Raw genomic sequence first — 16,540 nt, 5'->3', positions numbered from 1 at the left:
TTTGACTGTTCGTGGGCTGAGCAATATGGCTTGACATGACTGAAGGGGTTCCAGTGTTGGGAATCCTTCTGCTCTGACCGCAGAGACTTATTTCTTTGTCTCCCCCAGTCGCAAAGGTTGGGCCAGAACTTCGTCTTTGTCGTTATTTGGGCTTGTCAGGCTCTTACCTACCCTGCTTCACCTTTGCCTCGTCCGCACCCTAAAAGCTGTTGGCGTCCGTACATATTCTCATTTGTTTTGTACCTGTCTCAATCGTTACTTTTCAAAAACTTCAAGATGGGCCCACTTGCCATGTTCGCAGCTACTCTTCTCAAGAGAGCTGATGATCCCTCTAGCAATGGAACGTACCAGCAAGTACAAGACTACCGCGACAACTGCACGCTCTCGACATGTCCTCTCTCCGATTCCTTCTGGGCATACCGGCCGTCCCTTCCTGCCAATAGCTTCTTCCTTGCCCTGTTCGCATGCTCCACAATAGTCTTTCTATGCCAGGGCATCTTCAGTAGACGCTTCCTCGGCTTCACCATTGCAATGGTATCTGGAGACCTTCTCGAAGTCCTGGGTTACGTTGGACGCATCATGAGCTATTACAACCCTTTCAGCGAGGTGAGATACCCCAATTGAACGAATTGATCAACACTGACAATCTCTCGTAGGATGGCTTCCTCATGCAAATCGTTTGCCTGACCATCGCCCCCGCCTTCATGGCAGCCGGCATCTACCTCTGCCTCTCCCGGATCGTTTCAACCTTTGGCGCCGAAAACTCACGCCTCAAGCCCCTCTCCTACCCCCGCATCTTCATCCCCTGCGACATCGTCTCGCTGCTCCTGCAAGCCGCCGGCGGTGGAATCGCCTCGGGCGCCAGCCACTCGGACAAGGACCCATCGGCCGGCAACAACATCATGCTGGCCGGCCTCGCCTTCCAAGTCTTCACACTTCTCATCTTCATCGTGCTGGCCTGCGACTTTGGCGTCCGCACCTACCGGCGCGTGCAGCACCTGGGCGCCACGCAAGCGCTGGACCCCACGCACGCGCGTCTTCGCAGCAGCTGGGCCTTCCAGGGCTTCCTGGTTGCGCTGGCTTTCGCGACGCTGTGCATCTTCACCCGCAGCGTGTACCGCGTGGCCGAGCTGAGCGAGGGCTGGAACGGCCACCTCATCGAGACGCAGAGCTACTTCATCGGCCTCGAGGGCGCCATTGTCGGCGCAGCCATGGTCGCCCTCAACGCGTTCCACCCCGGTCTTTGCTTCCGGGAGGGCTACGAGGAGAGGAAGTGGTTTGGCAAGAGCAAGAAGGCTGCTGGTCCGCCGATGCCTTCGCTTGCCCACTATGACGACGTCACGGATGACAAGGCGAGCGATGTTTAGAGCGATGTCCGGGGTTTTTGTGCTTCATGGTTCTGCTGTTATACTTTTAATCCCCGCCTTTGATATCCAACGGTCTCGTAGATACCCTATGTAGATAGCAATGGAACATTTCCTTAGAAAGGCTCATTCCAAAATATCCGCGGAGGTGAGGTAGTCGAGCCATGGCGGGCCGCAACCAACATTCTCAAACAGATCTGCGGACCCGTACAAGCATGGGATTAGCCGCAGAGCGCATATACAAATTTGGTCCTTGTCCCCTTCGAACTCAAGACTGGCCTACCCTGCTTATCCTCACTCCTCTTCTAGTATCTTCGATTTCCGCACTTGGCCTTTCGGTGAAGTTTCCATCTTCACTCAAAGCGCAAGTGTGTAGCCCTGCGTCAAAAACGATCATATTTAATGAAAGTAAACCGGACGCCCGAGCGAATGAAAGAAGCTGCAACTAACTAATTCCTGTCAAACGGAAACCCCTGCCCAACAATCTCTATACCACAAAACCCCTTCGACCTTTTCTCTGAACGCCGATTGACATGACATCCCACAACGACACCACCTTCATCATCGTCACCGCCATCATCCCTCCGCTTCACCCTATGTCTCGTACCACGCCCCATGCCACTCTGCCGATCACTCCCTGAAAGAACACCTAAAGCCTGATCACGGGCTTTCCCGCCCGCCGAAATAGCCTCCTTGAGGTGGAACTTCCCCTTGTTCACGGAGCGAGTCCATCACTTGACGCACACGCATTATCGTATCCTCCCCGCGTGGCCAGGCAACTCCATCCACAACAGGCATGCTCAGTGGCCGCTCGTCCTAGTTCTGTTCCTGCTGCGAAGGCTGACCGTGAGGCCAGTGCATGTCTGACGGCGGAACTTGCTGCCCGCCGACGCCGCGCCGTATCTCGCAGGCCTCGGCGTCGTAGTAGTACCAGCTGTTGCTAATGTCGTAGCTGCCGTCCGAGTCGCTCTCGCCGTTGGCGTGCGACGGAGAGTTGGTGCTTGGTTGCGCATTGCCACGGCCGCGTGACGTGGAGTTGTCGTTGCTCTGTGCATCACTGTTGGCTCGAGGCGTGGAGGGTTGATTGCTCCCGGTAGCTGCGGTATTGTTGCTTCCACCGGCAGGTCCTTCGCCGTTCCTGTTCCTGACGGCACTTCGTCCGCGCCTCCGAAGACTCCCGCTGCTAGGTGTGCTAGGAATTCGGGTGGGAATCGGTGGTGGAGCCGGTATTCGCGACAGTCCCGAGGGCGGCGGCGGTGGCGTGTGAGATGGTTGAGACGGATGGCGCGTGGCCAAGGGGGACGGAGCCACAGCGTCTTCGAAGTTGGGGAGTGATCGGCTGCCTTGCCTGGGACTGGGAGTGTTGTTTCTACGAGTTGTGGCACTACCAAGCGCTGATGTCGATGTAGATGGCTGCAGCGCTGCAGGGCTCCGTGCGGCTGGAGTTTGGATGCCATGGTTACTGTAAACAGCCGTGTATCGCGGGATGCTTGACTGGGGAGGAAGAGGCGGGGAAGGAGGGGCGAAGTGCTTCAGCTTTGGATTGGGTGGTACGCTCAAACCAGGCGTCGATGGCGCTCTTTCGGGATTCTGGCTGACAATCGTTTCGCGAATGTTTGCTGAAGATGGCGTGACGCTTGATGTGCCTGGAGTGCCAGGAACCGAAGGGATTTTGGATTTAAAACTTTGGCTTTGTGTTTGGTCGACGACGCTGGCCTGTGGCTTTATCGATGGAGCGGGGTCTCTAAGGCTGTCCCCCTGAGAAGCCGGGGGCACAGCAGAAGTATCGTCAGGGATGGGAATGGAATCTTTCCTCGAATGCGATGGCACCTCTGCTGGCACGGACGTTGATTGAGAATGAGGGCAGCAATGCGACAAAGAATCCCGAACGCGTGGCCGAGTCAATGGAAGGTCATAATTCGTGGTCGGCAAGTGAGCATACTGTCGACAAACGAAACAATTACAATATGTGGGAGAATCGTGGCGGCGTGGTTGTTTCGGTGGGGGCTTATACGTCGTAGAAGGAAGGACACTATGCTCGCGGGGGATGTGAATTGCCGCGCTGCCTGGAGGCGACGTGGGTTTCGGTAACGATGGCGGCTGCTCACGAGGAGTCTCCAGACGACGTGGCTGAGAAGACCTTTTCGACACGGGCTGCATACTTGAGAGGCTGTGAACTTTCTGGGTTAGAGTATTTGCCCTTGCAACCAAGTTGGTGGTTGAGTGATTGTGTCCCTTGGGGCGTGGAATCTGTGTCTGCTCCCCACGTGGCCTGGTCTCATCTTTGTCGAGAGTCTTTTCTGGCACCTTTTGGCAAGCCTCTTCCAAGCCCGCGGCCGATGGCTGTGTCTGGATTTCTTCTGGGGCGGGCATTTTGTTGGTGTCACTCGTGCCCAAGGTCTGTGATCCTTGGGAGTCCTCGTCATCCGACTCATCAGGGTTGACAATCTCTGCAGATAAACCTTCCGCGTGAACGTGACATATGTTTGGCTTGTGTCTTGGAACTTCCTTGATATCTCCATTGGCAGCAAGTTGCCTCATCTGTCCGGCGGCAGAAGAATCCAAGATACTTTCGGCCAACTCCTCTATCGTTTGGGGGATCTTCTGGCTTCTCTTCGGGAGCTCACCATTGTCGGACATTCCAGGCGATCGTTGTTCCTATGAGAGCCATACTCAGCAACTCACTCTTGCAAATACGGTCACAAAAAAGAGCCGTGCTCACCGCTTCCAAGTATGCTTTGACCTTTTCGAAATATTCTTTGCCGCGCAACCCAAGATTTACAAACAGCTCGCAGTTGAGGTCAAGCTGGTTTTGGATATCGCGATGACTCTGAGTCTTTGCCAATAGTAGCTTTGCATGAGTAGACGCCATTCTAGCTATCGCTCCGGTCATGGACTTGAGGCGGACGGAGAATTCGGCATTGCATTTGGCGATAACGGTAGTCAGGACGAATTCTGATATGGTCGAGAGTTCCTCAAGTGGGAATCTCTTCTTGAAAATACGTTAGCGGAAGTTTGAAAACCAGGAGTCATCGGCCTACTGTTCGCGCGGCCGCCAAGTCTTCGACGACCGCCATAGCCGCCCACCACTTCATGTAGACAATTTGCAGTATGGTCGGATGGAGAAGATGTGGATCCAGGTACTCCTCGCATTTGATGTCTTGCACAGCTTCCCAGAGTTCTTGCCGCATACTGCCAGTTGCGTTGCAAATGTAGACCCGGAGCACATTCGGATGCGACCAGTCTGTCAAGATACCTAAAGCTTCCCATTCGAATTCGTTGAGGGTGGAGTCCCACACTGGCAAGGGTATAGATAGCCAGGACTCTGGTCGAAGGGTTAGTATGCGTCGAAGATGCAGCCAAAGAGATACACGCACGGTATAGAAGCTGCTCATTCAAAAGAGGTTGATCCTTCAATATGGCGAAGAGCCCCATACAATGATCAGATCCGGATTCGCCACTCTACTGCAACGCCGGAAGTTTGTCGACGCGTCCGGGAAATCCGTCCCTCGACGGATAAACCAAGCTTTGCTTTGATCAGCGATGTCATGCAAATTGCCAACACACATTTACATACCTGATGATGATTTCGGGTGGCCATGGGAGCTTGATTTTGATCAGACAATTGGATTTTGCGGAGTTGGATTCTGTATTACCTTTTTCAAATATTCTTCGATCGAACAGCGCTTTTTGGTCCATCCCGATGAATCTGGCTTTTGTGAGCTGTCGTCCCCCCAAAGACGAACCAGGAAAGGTACCGCAGGCATAAACCGTGGTAGGGAACATTTTGGTAGAGTTCTGATCGAAAGAGCGTGGAGCAAATGAATGGGTGTAAAATGTAAGCCGTAACGAATAGTTGATCGTGGTCTGAAATGGAGTGAATGGTGTTGTTCTCCGACAACGTTGCGACTTGCAATGCAGAAATGACTATCAGCGACTATCGTCGGCATCGCAATTGTCCGTTGTGGAAAGGGAGGCCCTCGTACTTGGCCACCGGTGCTGCTTCACACTTACGGACACTTCCCACGTCCACAGCTCGCGCTTTCCCAATGCAATGATTTATGGGCGAACGTGACCTGGACCGCGCTCTCAATCCCTCCAAGGATAGAGCCACGGTGGGTGAAGAAAGAAATTGCTAATCTGGGAATCTCTTTCACCAAGTTAAAACTTGCAGAGATGTGGAGTCCTCAAGCGCTTGGTACCTTCAACATAGAGAGAATTTTTCTCTTGATAGGTATTTACAGGGAGCATTCAAGCGCTTGCGTCTGAAGGTGCGACGGCAACATGAAGCTGGGCCTAGGTTGAATTTCTTTCCTCACCTACTATAGAGCCACTGGTGAGTGACGTCACAGATCACAGGCAGCTTGTCTTTCTCGAATCTCGTCTTCAACCTTTTGTGACAGGTTGAGACACTCGATAGTAAGGAGCAGGTATTTTCACACGGAGTTTTAGATAGTCAAACTCCGAGCCGAGTGCTCGATACCAATCACGAATGGAGTTCCATCGTCCTCAGCGGAATACCAAGCAAGGAGATCATCGGCGTAGTTGCCTGTAGAAAAACCCGATGGCATCCTGTGGCTCGTGATGTTGCACACGGAACTTGGCGGTACAAGCCGGCTGCGCTTCCGGGCTATACCCATTTTCCTGAAGTGATTATCGGGGCGCTTGCGTACACTGGATCCGTTCGGTGATAGCGCGGTATCAGTTGCTTCACTCTCAAATCAAGCCATTCAAGATGCTCTTCGGGCAGAGTCTCTAGGAGGACTTTTTACTCCGCGCGTGACTAGGAGATGTCATTGTCCAGGCCCCCATTGATAGGCTGCAAGTTTCGCGCAGGAGCGTTCGGAGCGCCGCCACTATGAGTGGATGACCAGGATGAGCAGAGCAGTTCTGCAACGCGAAGTTCGAATTGTTGCTGTCAGCCAATGTGGCAGGTTGTTCATTCGAGAGCAATGCTGGCGTTGAAAAATTGACAATGAAACTCAATACGCGCCCTGGAGGCGCGCGAGGATCCATGAGTGTAGAAACAGCCAGTTCGCATTGAGGTTCCGTTGTCAAGGATCGATCGTAGATTGTGCAACATTCATCAGCGGTTAGCCTCTCTACCGCATTCTCATCTGACCTCGGATTTGTGAAGTCAGCCGAGCGATAGAACTAGTGGCAGTATAAGAAAACAACAATTGTGCATGAGAGAATGATTCGGGGCGAGGATAGATGCGAGGTCCGAAGAGGCTCTGAGGTTTACTGTGTGACCACCAACAGCGGGGCGAAGGGCTAATCCTAAATAGGCATGGCCTGGCGAGACAAAACAGACGTCTTGCACTTTCTCAAGACGACCGACTTCATCCTGTTGCCTCAGCGTCTTCGGCATGGCGAACCACGCATCTTTCCCAGCGGAATGTCTGAAGACGCTTCCGAAGTCTTCACGACTAGCCGCATGCCGGCTTAAGAACACTTTTGATTGACCTCTGGATGCGAAATCCAGTCTGGGCTTAAGTTATCATTCAGGTACCTGCTCCAGGTAAGTCGTGAAAGTCGGATCAACCAGTCACAAGTCCCCATGGATAGAACGACATCTCTCCATGGACATTGGGCATAAGGCGTAATACCCCAGTCTCCTCGTCAAAGGGCTTCATTCTGTCAGCCATAAGCTATGATTCCGAGTTCAACAAAAAGAGGGCCTTGACATCAAGCTTCTGAATTTTCAAGTTCTCTTCTCGCAGTAAGTGGCAAGCTACGGCATCTGCACTTGCCTTGCATCCTAAACCCTTTTCTTTTCTCTATTCCATTCCCGCAGCTTGGGTGGAGAACATTTCCCAATCCATCGATCAACACGGATGTGGACCAGACGACACAAATTCAAAGATTCGGCCCTATCATCCTGTATTGTTCGGTCTTTCCTCTATGAATGAATGTAACCCGGACAAAAATTGGGTCGAGTGCTACCGTTGAATTTGCTACCGTGGCTGGTGCTAACTGCTAATGAGCTGCTCCAATGTATCCTTTGCAGAGCGAATAGCCGATCCCAACGTTTATCGACAAGTCTCGGTGCTTGCATAAATATTTTCTTCGGTCAACCGAAGCCTTCTTGCGGACGCATTCCATACGACTAGACTCGCATTGTGATGCGAGCCGGCCGAGTGTCGTCACCAATTTTTGGAAAATTACCGACGCTTTTGTTTGCGTGATCACTGACTATTAGAGTCGGAATGTCCGCGCGCTGTCGACTCCCTATGCATGCGCTATTGCGTTGATATCCGGTGAAAAGCGGATGTTAACCTGGCGCTTAGGTCTCACCAGGCACTAGCCTCGTCCCGCCCAACGCGGACAGCAACTAGATGGCCAGCCTCTCCACCAGTGTCCGCAGTAACAACCACGGCTACTCGCAATTTGTCCAAGGAGCAGTAGACCAATGCGCTCGGATGGTTTCCCCAAAAGGCGTATGATCTTCTGGAGGGATAGCTATGGACATTATATATGAGGGGGCCGCTGGCTCATGATCACTTCTCACTCTACCTTCAACAACACGTACAGATCCAATCTCAACGAAACACTTTCAATCATGGTCGCTCAAGCCATTCAAAAGCAGGACAAGCTCACAATCCTGGCGAACACTGTACAGTCTTCTGCTCAGGTGATTTCAGAACACTTGAAGAAGACGGGGCTCCCACAACCATCTTTTGACGCGAATGCTCCACAGACGCTGTTTCCCCCCGACACCACGGATCAAACCGTTCTCAATGCCCAGCACGAACTCCTGAGCGCAGCGGAGATGCTGCGTGCTTTGGCACATGGACCGGCGGAATATCTCACGTATCACCTCTTCCAATACTTGGAGATTATAGCATTCCGCTACGTCTACCGCTACAAGATTGCCTCATTTGTCCCTTTGGCATCGCCAGAGGCTCCACCTGGAACCGAAGTGCCCACCATCAGCTATGACGAGCTGGCAGCCAATGCAAGCGCAGCAGGGTACCCTGTCGCTACTTCGGACCTGAAGAGAATGGTCCGGACTTGCGCTTCCAGCATGATCTTCTGCGAGCCAGTACCGGGACGTGTTGCGCATACTGCGAGTTCGGCCCGGATGATCACTGCTCAGATGAACGATTTGGTCGGTCTCGGGATCGAGGAAGCCTTTCCTGCTGTCGAGAAAGCCATCGACGCGATCGAGAAATACGGTCCTGCAGCCCAGGAGCCTTCACAATCAGCATATGGCCTGGCTTACAACACCAAGGGAAAGGACTTTTACACCTACCTGACCGATGAGGGTGGCCCCGAGAGAGTCGCAAGGTTCTCACGCGCGATGAAAGCAATCAACGACAACGCAGGATATGGAACTCAGAATGTTGCGGACGCATACGATTGGGCAAGTCTTGGAAAAGCAAAGCTGGTTGATGTAAGTGTCTCATGCTCCGCTTTAAATGCAAACTGACAATCGATACAGGTGGGCGGTAGCCGCGGCCACAACAGCATGACGATTGCGCAGAAAAATCCAGAAATGACTTTTGTTGTCCAAGACCTTGAGTCCGTCATCAAGGAGGCCAACGCGACCGTCGTACCCTCCTTGCCGAGCAACCTTGCGGGCAAGGTCTCTTTTCAAGCCTACGACTTTTTCGGGGAGCCGCAGCCTGTTCACGATGCGGATGTCTATTTCCTCAGTCTCATTCTCCACAACTGGGCCGACAAGTATGCCACCAAGATTTTGAAGAGCATTGTGAGGGCTATGAAGCCCGGTGCTCGAATCTTCATTCTCGACGGGGTGCTGCCCACACCTGGAACCATACCGATTGCTCAAGACAGAGCGCTCAGGTAAGTGTCTGTGTTCTCCGGGGTCATCGTGGATGCGAGGACTTGAAGATGCGAAGAGCAATGTGCAAAGCACATCAACCTTATGCAATTGCTAACTGCTTTCATCTCACAGGAGCATGGACTTGGCCATGATGGTTTTGAACAATGCTCGCGAGCGAGACGCTGAGGACTGGGAAGCATTGTTCAAGCAAGCAGACTCGCGCCTGAAGCTAGAAACAGTGTCTGCCCTCCCAGGAAGCATTCTCTCGCTGATGTCTCTATCGCTGAAGGCTTGAGGCCCTGCAGCTGAGGCTTGCCACTGCATGCATGTTTCCTTGTCGCATCAGCACACGATAAGATGCAGCATTTTATCTCGTCCCTTACACAGTAATCAAACTTCTTCATTCGCTGGTCAGATGTTTTTGTCTCGGGAAGATCATGCCGTAAGACCCTGATTCGCCGGTAAACTCTGACGACCCTCCGGACATAGCTCCAGGTTTAGGCCCAGTGCCTACTAGTTGGTAACGTTTTCCGCACGGATGTGGGGAACACGCTCTTGACAGGTCATGTCGAAATTGGGGGCCGAGAATTCGCAGGATTCAGGGCTTCGACAAGCCTCTCGCTAATCTGCTCAATGTCAGAAATCCAATGCTCCTTTGACGCAGTTTTCGGGAAAGAAAAGTTTTGGGTGAGAATTAACCTCTATGAAGCCCATTTCTTCACATAGTCGCATTTCAGGGATTTTCACGTGGTGTTATCGCAGACAAAATGATCTTCGTGATGCTCCTCGGAGTAGACTGCCGCTTCCGTGTCTGTTCGCCTCTATTGCTAACGTATGGCCAATTAGTGAACATGCAATTCGTGGTATTGCTTCTGGACTCTGTATCAGCCCCCAAAATGAGGGAGTGGGGTTGCAGTATTGCAATATCGCCGATTGGACGTACAAAAGGGTACTTTCGTACTTAAGCTAAGAAGGACTCGCAAATGCAAAGGAGACTGCATTCTGGGATCTCTCTCCAAGAATCGCAGATACCAGCCGCGGTCTTCACGAATATATCTGGAGCAGCGCGGACGCTCCGGAACGAGTGGAAACCTTGAGCGGCATACCAAGCGCTGCAGCCTCCTATCCCCGACAATGATAGGACTCTTGAAGTTATTGGGCGAGCGCCCATTTGAGATTCTCGCTGCATCTGCGGTTGTCTACTTTGCATCAGTCGCAATCTACCGGCTGTACTTTTCCAACATCGCCAAATTCCCCGGTCCCAAGCTTGCGGCATTGACCTATTTCTACGAATTTTATTACGACTGGTGGCAACCCTACCGATTCCAGTTCAAGATCGCAGAGCTTCACAAAGAATATGGTAAGGAATACCCTAAAGTCGATGCCAGGACTTTCTTTGCATTCAGACGCTGATGATTGGAAGGTCCCATCATTCGCATCACTCCGACAGAGCTGCACGTTTCTGACCCTTCTTTCATTGACACTCTCTACGCGAGCGGCAACAGGAAGAGGGAGAAGTACCTGGCTGCCACCAAAAGTCTTAACCTTGGAGAGTCAGCCTTTGGAACAGTCACTCATGACCTTCATCGTATCCGTCGCGGCGCTATGAACCGCTTCTTCTCCAAGGCAAGCGTCGCCAAGCTCGAGCCGACCATTGTCCGGCTCTTGAACAAGTTTTGCGAGAGGCTAGAGCAGAACGCTGGCACAGGGCAGCCGATAGTCTTCGACGCGGCAATCAGCTGCTTCACCACGGACGTCGTGTCCCTGTACGCCTTTGGAATCGACACGAAGCTGCTGGACGTCGACGACTTCAGGAATGACGTGCGCATCACGCTCGAAGCTGGCTTGAAGTCGAGTCCGGTTTGCAAGCAGTGGCCCTGGGTTGGAACTTTTCTTGAGTCGTTGCCGGAGAGTGTGACCGTCAAGATGGCGCCTGAATTTGCAGAGTACTTCAAACTGCAGAACAATGCTATCGAAAACATCAAGCGTGTCGAGGCGGAGGTGGCAGCTGGTGAAAAGCCCAAGACCGATATGGGCACGACCGTCTTCCACGAACTTGTGGAGAGCAACCTTCCGGCGTATGAGAAGTCCGTGGAAAGACTGTGGCAGGAGGGCCAGTCAGTCATTGGCGCTGGTACGTGTTTCCTTAGATCCCCCTGAGATCGTTGTCGACATGCATTTTCTGCTGCCGAGTGCGAGCGCTAATGGGTCACCAGGAACTGAAACTGTTACCTGGACGCTGGCCGTCATCTTCTTCCACATCTTCACGAAGCCAAGGATCATGAAGAAGCTCATGGACGAGATTGTCCCCATCTTCCCCAATCCCGATGAAATACCCTCACAAGCATCGCTGGAGAGGCTCCAATACCTGACAGCGACCATTTTCGAGGGACTTCGCCTTAGCTACGGCCTTGTGACTCGTCTTCCGCGCGTCTCTCCCGTCGAGCCGATGATCTTCAGGAGTACAGACGGCAAGATCGAAAAAGTCATCCCACCAGGTGTGGCCGTTGGAATGTCTTCGCTGATCGTCCATCACGACAAGAACATCTGGGGAGAGGATGCAGACGAGTTTAGGCCCGAAAGGTGGCTGGATGAGGACGGCCAGAAGAGGAGAGATCTTGACGCCTACCTTTTGAGTTTCTCCAAGGGAACCAGGATGTGTCTAGGACTTCAGTAAGTGGACGGTCGCATCTTTGATGTTGTGGTTACTGATTGTTTGTAGGCTGGGCTATGCTGAGCTCTACCTTGCCCTTCCCACTGTGTTGCGAAGATTCGAAGGTCGGCTCGAGCTGTTCGAGACTGACATCACTGATATTGAGGTCGCAGCTGATATTATTGTCCCAAGACCCAGGTTGGACAGCAAGGGAGTCAGGGTTCTCGTCAAGCCGAAGGCGAACTAGAATGGAAGTTTGGGCAGGGGGATATCGTCTTTAGAGCCAATTATTTCAAAAATTGACATCTTTTGTTTCATCTCTCTCATCTACACGCTTTCCTGGGCAGCAAGGACGTGGAAATCGGGATAGACTAAGGGGTAAAGCCGAGGAGGCGGCTCGGTCCGTCCCGGCCAGACCCGGAGAGGTGAGGATTGCTGGTCTATTCGAAGATTTGGACCAATCTGATGTACTAACCATACCGCACTCGGTGTGATGGCAGCAGGTGATTGAAAAAGAAACGACTTGGGAAACAAGGCAGGCTCAGAGCAGTCTCCGGTGATTTGCAGCTGTGTCGAGATGCATGCATGAAGATACCTTCCGCAAGGACTGATCGTAAGATCATCGTGAAGTCAGGCGGAACGACGGTCGGCGGCGATTCGAGACCATGATCTTGCATTGGATTGCGAAGGTTGCGGACGAGTGCGCAAGAAAGAACGGCGATGGCGGAGCCCTGGAGCGCTGACCGCCCTCTGTAAGCGGCTAGCGTAGGGCTGGAATGACTGAATTGCCGTGGAATTATTTTTGTGCCATTACCACCATTGTCACTCGCTGCAGGCCAAACTCCACGCGACAAGCCTTTCTGGTTACCAGTATTCGACGTTCCACTTGTCGAATTCACAACCACCATCCGGACTCATTGGAATCGACCCTTGGCCCAAGGCTCTTCCAAAATCCCCATTCTACCATGGCCTCGGGCTCGCCACACCACGCATCGCCGGCGGCACCAAACGAACCCGCCTACGATTATGTCCCCAACCAAGGCTATGAGCGGGTAGAAGGCGGTGTCTCTCTGTCCGGAACTCAAACATCAGACGCTGCAAACGACGCCCCGCAAAACGAGTATTCCGAAGACGAAGATTACGACGACATCTTCGAAGATGAAGAGGTCGACGATGACTTTGCCGCCGACTCGCTGGGCGTCGCAAACCCAAACGACTACACCAAAGTCTATAACCGACAGCGTAAACTTCATGACAACTCGATACCCGAATCTCAAAAGCCCAAGACGAACCCACAAAAGCCGAGCGCAAACACGAAATCCTCGATTGACGATCAAGTTCGCTCGCTGAGCGTTCACGCAAGCAAAATCAAGCTTGACGATACAAAATATGGACGTAGGGAGAACACAGACAAGGACAAGTCCGATAGGGCGACGTCAGAGCAAGTGCTGGACCCACGGACGCGAATGCTGCTCTTGCAAATGATCAACCGCAACATTGTATCGTCAATCCATGGCTGCGTTTCGACTGGCAAGGAGGCGAATGTATACCATGCGCTGTCAACGCCTGATGAGGGCTCGCCTCCGATCCATCGCGCCATCAAAATTTACAAGACCTCAATCCTCGTCTTCAAGGACCGCGACAAGTACGTGACGGGCGAGTTCCGCTTCCGCTCTGGATACTCCAAATCAAACAACCGCGCAATGGTCAAGGTCTGGGCAGAAAAGGAGATGCGCAATCTGAAGCGTCTGCACGCAGCTGGAATCCCTTGCCCGGAGCCCATCTACCTGCGACTACACGTTTTGGTCATGGGCTTTCTGGGTGACCGTAAAGGCTGGCCAGCACCACGGCTTCGCGACGTTCCCTCAACATTGAATCTTGAGGACTCTGAAGCAATCGAGGCGCGCTGGAAAGCGCTCTACGTGCAATTGCTCGGCTACATGCGCATGATGTACCAAGTATGCCGACTTGTTCACGCTGACTTGTCCGAATACAACCTTCTCTACCACGAGCACAAAATCTACATGATTGACGTGTCGCAATCAGTCGAGCATGACCACCCGCACGCCCTCGAGTTCCTGCGCATGGACATCCGCAACGTCGGCGACTTTTTCCGCTCGCGCGGCGTCGACGTCCTGCCGGACCGCATCGTCTTCGCCTTTGTGACCGACTCGGCATCGCCCACCGATGTGCCGGGCATGGAGAAGACGCTGGAAGAAGCATGGAAGCGGCGCAGCGAGGGCGCGGATGCGCTCGAGGACGGTAATGGCCAAATTAAGGACGACGAGGTCGACAACGAGGTCTTCCGCAAGCAATACATTCCTCAGACGCTCGAGCAAGTCTACGACATCGAGCGCGATGCCGAACTCGTTGGCCGAGGCGAGGGCGCCAACCTCGTCTACGGCAACCTGCTAGCGACGAAGGCCAACGGTCACGATGCTGGGGAAGCTGCCGGGGCCGCCCAATCGGCCTCTGGCTCCGACGAAGAAGGGGACGACGATGAGGATGCTGGAAGTGACGAGGAGGACGGTGAAGGCAGAGAGTGGGTCGAAAAGGAGCCCCACCAGCCGCGTGGCCGCCGCTTCGAGGACAAGGAGGAGAAGAAGGCGCACAAGGCGGCGATCAAGGAGGAGCGACGCGAGAAGCGGAAGACCAAGATGCCCAAGCACGTGAAGAAGAAGCTTGTGGAGCGGGGCAGCAAGGGCAAGAAATAAATGGGCTGGGTTTTGTCCTTTTGGAAGGAATAAAAGCGAGGATTCAAATTTCTTTTTCATGCCAGGACTGTTCAAACGCATCAAGAAAATGCTGACCGAGGAATCTGATGAAACAGTGGCCTAAGGACGCGTTTTGATAGCATAGCGAGGGTTTCACAACCAAAAGGGACTGACGAGCCAATACCATGCTTTTTTGGTAAAAGGGGGGAAAAGGACGAGAGAAAGAAACAAAATACTTCAAGTGCTCAGTCGATCAGTCCATCGGCGCCTGCGAAGTGGTGAAGCCGCTAAAGACGGAAAGCCAGGGGGTCAGGGGTCTGATAGCACACATGAGAGCATCACCCCCTGACCTCTTGATTTATGATCCCCCCTGGCGACTTCTCACGCCTGAGGTCGCCACGACTCATGGCAATTCTCCTTCGCACGTGTTGTTGCCTCAGTCATCCCGAAGGAAAACTGCATCAAGAGCACCACGTACATTCAACGCAGCGCAGCGCAGCCCACACTCACTAAAAACCAAGAATCAAACGTCAGGTAGGCAAGTGAAAAGAAAACCCCCTTGCAAATGAAAGGGTCCGGTATGACGTCACAACTTTCCAATTCAGGACATGCGATCCATCCAACCAACCAGATCGTTTTAACCATCATCTAACTATCTCAGCCGGCTAACATGCTGGTGGTTGCATGCGGTTGAAACAAATTCGCGAGCAAAAATTTGCACACAGCACACTCGCCCTGGAAATAGAGTTGCCGTGGCCCACCTACAAAATGCTGCCTATCTTTCAATGAATCTCAAGTGTTTTTTTTTTTTTTCGTTATTTGAAGTCAGAGTCAATCCGCTTGGAATCTACCTGGTCCAAAGTCGAAATTTGGGCGGATTGATGCGATTACTCGGTACCGGCATAAGTATAACCACTCATCGATCCTGTTCCCGCAAATTTCAGATTGGACTGACCTGACCGTCCCCAACAACAGCGCCAGTCAGTGATCTGGACCACCGCCAAAACGTATATAATATCCCCTGCCGGTCTCTGTAGACGAGCTGCGTCCGCCCTGGAGTCGACATAAATTCCTACCGCCGCCAACCAAGATCATCACGGTCAACGATCCACCATCCATCTCAATCCTCACATCTTAAAACCACCACACATTTCCAAACCCGACGACACGACACGACCATGGGCCAACCCACCTGGTCAGCCTCGACGCGGCACTCGCTGCCCCCCGGCCCGCCACCCTACCACTTCCACCCTCTGGAACCCCCTCCCGCCGCCCACGGCCTCTGCATCTGCCTGCACTGTCAGACCTACACGCACGACGTCTCCGACGCCAAGGCACTGCGCGCGCATCTGTCAGCCTGCCCCTCCTACGACGACAGCGTCGAACAAGACAGCCTCCAGCTCTTCCCCGCCTACCTGCTGCAGCGCGCGGGCGCCAAAGCCATCGTCGGGTCCGGCAGCCCGTTCGACATGCTCGAGCATGACGCGTGGGTGCAGCTGTGCGAAAGACTCAATCCGGGAAATCCCACGGTGACGCGCCGGGTTGTGTTTGAGTGGCTGGATGAGGTGGTTGATGAGTTGGAGAAGGAGGGCCACAAGGTCAGTTATAGGAAGATTAGGGAGCAGATTTTGGAGGCGGATGAGGACGAGGTGCCGGCGCATATGTGGGATCCTGAGGGCCGGTACTTCAATTGTATGGAGGAAGATGAGGAAGATGAAGAGGAGGAGGAGGAGGAGGAGCAGGAGGAGGAAGGAGAGGAAGAAGAGAGAGAGTAAGCGCAGTCGGTGAGTAAATCGTCAAGGTTGATTGGTCTCCTCAGGGCTGCGCACTGACAAAATGGCAGTGTTGGCTATTGCGCCCATGAGGTGGAGTTGAGATATGTTGCAGAAACATATCGTGTCAATCTCTCGCGCGAAGGATAATAAAGGGAGGACAGAAGTTCGTCAGCTTTCCATCGGAGCGTTTAAGGGACAAGGCGTGGTCTTCGGAGTGAGTCCACGATGCTCTTTCACGTTCGGGG

At 53.1% G+C, this 16,540-nt stretch overlaps 6 protein-coding genes across 6 annotated transcripts; all 6 read left to right on the top strand.

The window, feature by feature from the left end:
* Nucleotides 1-276: 276 nt before the first annotated feature.
* BKA78DRAFT_333342 (RTA1 like protein-domain-containing protein) lies at nt 277-1,484 on the top strand (the record flags this gene model as incomplete). Its single annotated transcript, XM_066890073.1, has 3 exons — nt 277-606; nt 657-1,302; nt 1,462-1,484. 3 exons carry the CDS (start codon nt 277-279, stop codon nt 1,482-1,484), a joined length of 999 nt encoding a protein of 332 aa, XP_066740637.1.
* A 952-nt stretch (nt 1,485-2,436) lies between these two features.
* BKA78DRAFT_323892 (uncharacterized protein) lies at nt 2,437-3,164 on the top strand. Its single transcript, XM_066889237.1, has one exon. It carries the CDS (start codon nt 2,851-2,853, stop codon nt 3,124-3,126), a length of 276 nt encoding a protein of 91 aa, XP_066740636.1. The 5' UTR covers nt 2,437-2,850; the 3' UTR covers nt 3,127-3,164.
* A 4,762-nt stretch (nt 3,165-7,926) lies between these two features.
* On the top strand, nt 7,927-9,560 carry BKA78DRAFT_346633 (O-methyltransferase-domain-containing protein; the record flags this gene model as incomplete). The annotated part of the gene is made up of 3 exons (XM_066890534.1): nt 7,927-8,760; nt 8,809-9,173; nt 9,286-9,560. 3 exons carry the CDS (start codon nt 7,927-7,929, stop codon nt 9,446-9,448), a joined length of 1,362 nt encoding a protein of 453 aa, XP_066740635.1. The 3' UTR covers nt 9,449-9,560.
* Nucleotides 9,561-10,158: 598 nt separating this feature from the next.
* BKA78DRAFT_323887 (oxoglutarate/iron-dependent oxygenase) lies at nt 10,159-12,175 on the top strand. Its single transcript, XM_066889236.1, has 4 exons — nt 10,159-10,513; nt 10,577-11,287; nt 11,370-11,826; nt 11,876-12,175. The coding sequence occupies exons 1-4, from the start codon at nt 10,288-10,290 to the stop codon at nt 12,051-12,053; spliced, it is 1,572 nt and encodes a 523-aa protein (XP_066740634.1). The 5' UTR covers nt 10,159-10,287; the 3' UTR covers nt 12,054-12,175.
* Nucleotides 12,176-12,635: 460 nt separating this feature from the next.
* On the top strand, nt 12,636-14,841 carry BKA78DRAFT_323885 (RIO1 family-domain-containing protein). The gene has a single exon (XM_066889235.1). The coding sequence runs from the start codon at nt 12,772-12,774 to the stop codon at nt 14,518-14,520; it is 1,749 nt and encodes a 582-aa protein (XP_066740633.1). The 5' UTR covers nt 12,636-12,771; the 3' UTR covers nt 14,521-14,841.
* An 857-nt stretch (nt 14,842-15,698) lies between these two features.
* BKA78DRAFT_298993 (uncharacterized protein) lies at nt 15,699-16,295 on the top strand (the record flags this gene model as incomplete). The annotated part of the gene is made up of 1 exon (XM_066886996.1): nt 15,699-16,295. One exon carries the CDS (start codon nt 15,699-15,701, stop codon nt 16,293-16,295), a length of 597 nt encoding a protein of 198 aa, XP_066740632.1.
* Nucleotides 16,296-16,540: the final 245 nt, after the last annotated feature.

The sequence above is a fragment of the Phyllosticta capitalensis genome (assembly GCF_038381095.1).
Source record: "Phyllosticta capitalensis strain CBS 128856 chromosome Unknown BKA78scaffold_10, whole genome shotgun sequence".
Lineage (NCBI taxonomy): Eukaryota > Fungi > Ascomycota > Dothideomycetes > Botryosphaeriales > Phyllostictaceae > Phyllosticta > Phyllosticta capitalensis.
The sequence above is the reverse complement of the archived record's forward strand: the minus strand, read 5'-3'. Positions and strand labels throughout refer to the sequence as shown.

Bases quoted from the DNA above. Each gene is read 5' to 3' on its own strand.
- BKA78DRAFT_323885 (XM_066889235.1), top strand. From the start codon at position 12,772: ATGGCCTCGGGCTCGCCACACCACGCATCGCCGGCGGCACCAAACGAA.
- BKA78DRAFT_323892 (XM_066889237.1), top strand. From the start codon at position 2,851: ATGCTTGACTGGGGAGGAAGAGGCGGGGAAGGAGGGGCGAAGTGCTTC.
- BKA78DRAFT_323887 (XM_066889236.1), top strand. From the start codon at position 10,288: ATGATAGGACTCTTGAAGTTATTGGGCGAGCGCCCATTTGAGATTCTC. The intron at 11,288-11,369 runs GTACGTGTTTCC...ATGGGTCACCAG, and splicing joins CCAGTCAGTCATTGGCGCTG to GAACTGAAACTGTTACCTGG. The intron at 11,827-11,875 runs GTAAGTGGACGG...GATTGTTTGTAG, and splicing joins AGGATGTGTCTAGGACTTCA to GCTGGGCTATGCTGAGCTCT.